Source organism: Musa acuminata, chromosome BXJ2-6 (assembly GCF_036884655.1).
Source record: "Musa acuminata AAA Group cultivar baxijiao chromosome BXJ2-6, Cavendish_Baxijiao_AAA, whole genome shotgun sequence".
NCBI classification, from domain to species: domain Eukaryota; kingdom Viridiplantae; phylum Streptophyta; class Magnoliopsida; order Zingiberales; family Musaceae; genus Musa; species Musa acuminata.
In genome coordinates, this window is record NC_088343.1 from 14,556,357 (window position 1) to 14,560,353 (window position 3,997).

The 3,997-nt window shown below is 47.9% G+C and overlaps 1 protein-coding gene across 1 annotated transcript; it reads right to left on the reverse strand.

Annotated features, from left to right (window-relative positions):
- Positions 1–653: 653 nt before the first annotated feature.
- On the reverse strand, positions 654–2,306 carry LOC135613523 (transcription repressor OFP8-like). Its single transcript, XM_065110555.1, has one exon. It carries the CDS (start codon positions 1,534–1,536, stop codon positions 892–894), a length of 645 nt encoding a protein of 214 aa, XP_064966627.1. The 5' UTR covers positions 1,537–2,306; the 3' UTR covers positions 654–891.
- Between the last annotated feature and the right edge of the window lie 1,691 nt (positions 2,307–3,997).

Genomic DNA, 3,997 nt, shown 5'->3' on the forward strand with positions numbered 1-3,997 from the left:
CTGATGAAATTTTGCGTTACTTCTATTGGTCTTGGAAAGCGTTGAAGTGCATGATATTTTATGAAGACAGTACTGTTCACAGTCACTCGGGGGAGAACAGAGCACTGCGTTCACTACCCAGTTAATTTTCTTGCCATGGTTGATCACACATTCAACGCGTCGTCTGCTTAGGCTTTTGGCCCCTCTAAAGTTCTACTGTTTCAAAAGTCGCTTTATGTTCAACATCAATTTTAGGTCCAGTAGTGAGTCGTAGTATTTCTGGGCATATGTTTAATGGCACAACGGTAGGGGAAAACAATTTATGCGTAAATACTAAACTCAGAACTGAGCTGTGGGGAGGTCTCACAGGGTTCTTCGTGAGGCCAAAAGGTGGGCAATTAATGGACATTAGGTGCAAGCTCGCATTTCTCATGAATCATGGGATCTGTGACGCTCCCACTGCTTTCTCTCGTGTGTTTCTCCACTGACTGCATTCTCCAGGGTTGACAGCTTATAGCTGACAATTTCCAGTGCTCAAGAAGAGGAAAACATTACTGTGATCGACGAAGTCCCAAAGAACAAATTTAGCTTGAAAATCCATGGTCAGTGCGTGAAAAGTTCATGCCGATGGATCATAGCTCAACGTATGGAGTACGATAAGTTGATGCAGTTCCTAACACACGAAAAGCCAACCAGATTTTTAATTGGCGTAGTATAGAGAGGAGAAAGCATTACACCATAAGGCGTTCTTGATTCTGAGACGGAACGTAAGAAGAGGAGACAAAAGATGGGTTAAAAGAGAAGACGAACTTTGAGATCCTATCACCACCCGGTGGAGGTACCCTCTGATTTTCCACGTGGCACAAGGTGGTGGCAAGATCTCAACTCTTGTCTTTTCTGGGTCACGTGCGATCACCGCCGGCGGGAGCGGCGAGGCGCGGAAGCAGAGGCAGAGGCGGAGGGGCGCGGCGAGGGGGAAGTGGGCGAGACTAAGCCGTTCCAGATCTCGGCGAAGGCGCGGAGGATAAGGTGGTGATGGCGGGGGGCGTTGAGGGCGAGAAAGCGGTGGAGAAGTTCGCGTACATCTTCCCACGCGTAGATCTCCATCTCCACGATCATCTGCAGCATCGAGTCCCGGAAGTCCAGGTATGGGTCCGACGACTCCTTCACCACCGCCACGCTACTCTCCACCACCCCCTTCCTCGGCGTCCCCGATGCATCGCACTTGTTCTTCTTCTTGTTCGGCTTCCAGTGCTCCCTAGCGGCCGCCCACTTCGGGCTGTCCGGCGGGCAGAACGCTGAAGACGGAGAGGAAGTGGAGCCGCCGAATCGGGAAGGAGAAGAGGAGGAGTTGGCGACTGTGGCGGTGGTGGTGGCAGTGAGGCTGGTTTCCCAGTGTGAAGTGGTGGTCGAAGGAGAGAGGAGGCTGGGGGTCCTCGACAGCTTGGGTTTCGATGAGAAGGAGAAGAAAGATGGGAGCTTCGGCCGCCGGCAGCTGCAGCCGATGTCAACCACCACCGGATGCCGCACCACGAACCTTCTCCGCCCGGAAGGCATCGAGAACGCGAAATACGGGATTTTTATTTTTATGGGTCTGCAGCGGCCGGAGAAGCGATAAGGCACAACAAGTTTGGGTTTTGTGTGTAAAGAGAGGTCTCGGCGATGGCAAAAACCCAAAAGATTTGATTTTTCCAAGTCGAAAGGAGCTGAGAAAGGAAATAAGGGGAAAAGCTCGAATCTTGGTGGGGTGGTTGACAACTATAGGAATGGTAGATCTATGTTTTCATCGAAACAGGGGGGAGCACACGGAGAGATAAGCTTCGGATTTTGTTGGTAGAACGGAACCTTTTGCAGTCTAAAAACACTACAGAAGCAGATAGATGGAAATGGAGGTAGCAACGTTAACAGAGGTGTTGGTGATGAAGGAAACAGAGCAAACTGGGAACAAGAGGAAGAAGGAGAAGGGCACGCAGGCGAAGAAAATACTCCAGAGAAAGAGGTGAAAGGTAGTATTTGGGACACAGGAGAGGAGGTAGAAAGATAACTGAGCTCCGTAAGCGAGTGGGTCTTATAGAAAGCTGGGTAGACAGGGAGACCAGAAGAGGAGGAAGTGGGGGAAGTTGGAAGGAGACAAGGGAAAGGGGGATTTTAGTTGGACGAAGCTTTTGCCTTTTGGTTGGAGCCGTCGTGGTGGTTTTGTTTGCTTTGGGACGAAGAAGGCTTTGCTTTAAGCAGCACAACGGGGAGGGGATTGAGTTGTGAGCCCCTGGCGACCTCCGAAGAAAAGCTAGGATTAATTGGCCATTGTGAACAAAGGGCTCCTCCCTGCTGGCTTCCTGTATAATTTGACCCAAAGGACATCATGGGCATCTTAATGAGATGGAAATTTTGGGAATACCGGACTGCTAAGTTCCCTGTGAATTGAAATACGAGGAATTGAATGCGAGGTTTGAATCCTGGAACGAACAACCCCCACTTGTACTGTTGATGCGGGCGAAGATAGATTCATGCAGAACCTACAAGGTCTGTGCTTGAAATTTAAGGTTGCAGGTGGGTGCTATATCCTTTCACGGGAAGCACCTTCAAGACCATGAAGTTATGTTTGGGAAAATATATATGTATTCATACAAGAATCTAGGGACACTAAATGTAAGAAATGAACAAGACTATGCTGTCTTTGTTTATAGCACAGCCCCCAGAATCATAGAAAAGAAGTGCATGCTCCTGTGGCCTGCCAATGGAGTACGAATCCATGGAATGGAAGCTTCATGGAACTCGTTTTTTCTTTGCTTTGATCCAGCTTAGCAGCTGTGCATCTGCCATCGTCATCTCCAATGACCTGTAGTTGCAATGCGGGTAAACTATGAGATCAATTATCTGTAGCCATGACCATCTGATTATATTATTCATGCAAGTAGATGCATCTGGTAAACCGCATGTGATCTACGACTGCAGCCGTGACAGAAGAGAGAAGAGAGACTGCAATTCCATAACCTCGAGCACTTTGGTATTTTATTTAACTGAGGAGAGAAAATTCAATTCTCTGCAGTCAAAATAATCCAACTGTGCATAGAAGAATGATCTAAATTATTGGAACAGTTGCGGTCTTTACTGAAGAAATTAGTGGTCTGCAGTCTGCTTCTCATCGGAAACAACAGCAGCCATGGAAGAAATGCACTTTAACATTAGGAAATGTGAGGATTCAAAGATATTTATACTGAGGGGAAAGCAATAAGTGAATTCAGCTCTAACTAGGAAATGGCAGAGTCTGGTTTGGAGACCATATAAAACTTGGTGGAGATATACTCAAGTAGAATCATCTCATTGATTGCAGATATAAAGAGCATTGACCATGACCAGTCAAATTTCTGGACCAAATGAATGCCCCTCCCCAGCAGCAGCAGGTGCAAATCAATGTCACAAGCTTCAGTTTCCACTGCAACCAATCTCATGCTGTGACAGCACAAATAGATAATGTAAATGCTAGATTAAACACATGGGAAGCCTTACCCTGATGGAAGGGGAGGAGAGGCAGCAAGCAGCAGCCCGCAGCTCAAATGGAGAACCTATGTGTAACATTTCTGCAGTGCTGCTGGTGATGGGTGGGTAATGCCCCTCCCCAGCAGCAGCAGCAGGTGCAAATCAATGTCACAAGCTTCAGGTTCCACTGCAACCAATCTCATGCTGTGACAGTACAAATAGATAATGTAAATGCTAGATTAAACACATGGGAAGCCTTACCCTGATGGAAGGGGAGGAGAGGCAGCAAGCAGCAGCCCGCAGCTCAAATGGAGAACCTATGTGTAACATTTCTGCAGTGCTGCTGGTGATGGGTGGGTAATGCCCCTCCCCAGCAGCAGCAGCAGGTGCAAATCAATGTCACAAGCTTCAGGTTCCACTGCAACCAATCTCATGCTGTGACATTACAAATAGATAATGTAAATGCTAGATTCAATACATGGGAAGCCTTACCCTGATGGAAGGGGAGGAGAGGCAGCAAGCAGTAGCCCGCAGCTCA

Excerpts from the sequence above, each read along its gene's own strand:
- LOC135613523 (XM_065110555.1), bottom strand. The coding sequence starts at position 1,536 with ATGCCTTCCGGGCGGAGAAGGTTCGTGGTGCGGCATCCGGTGGTGGTT.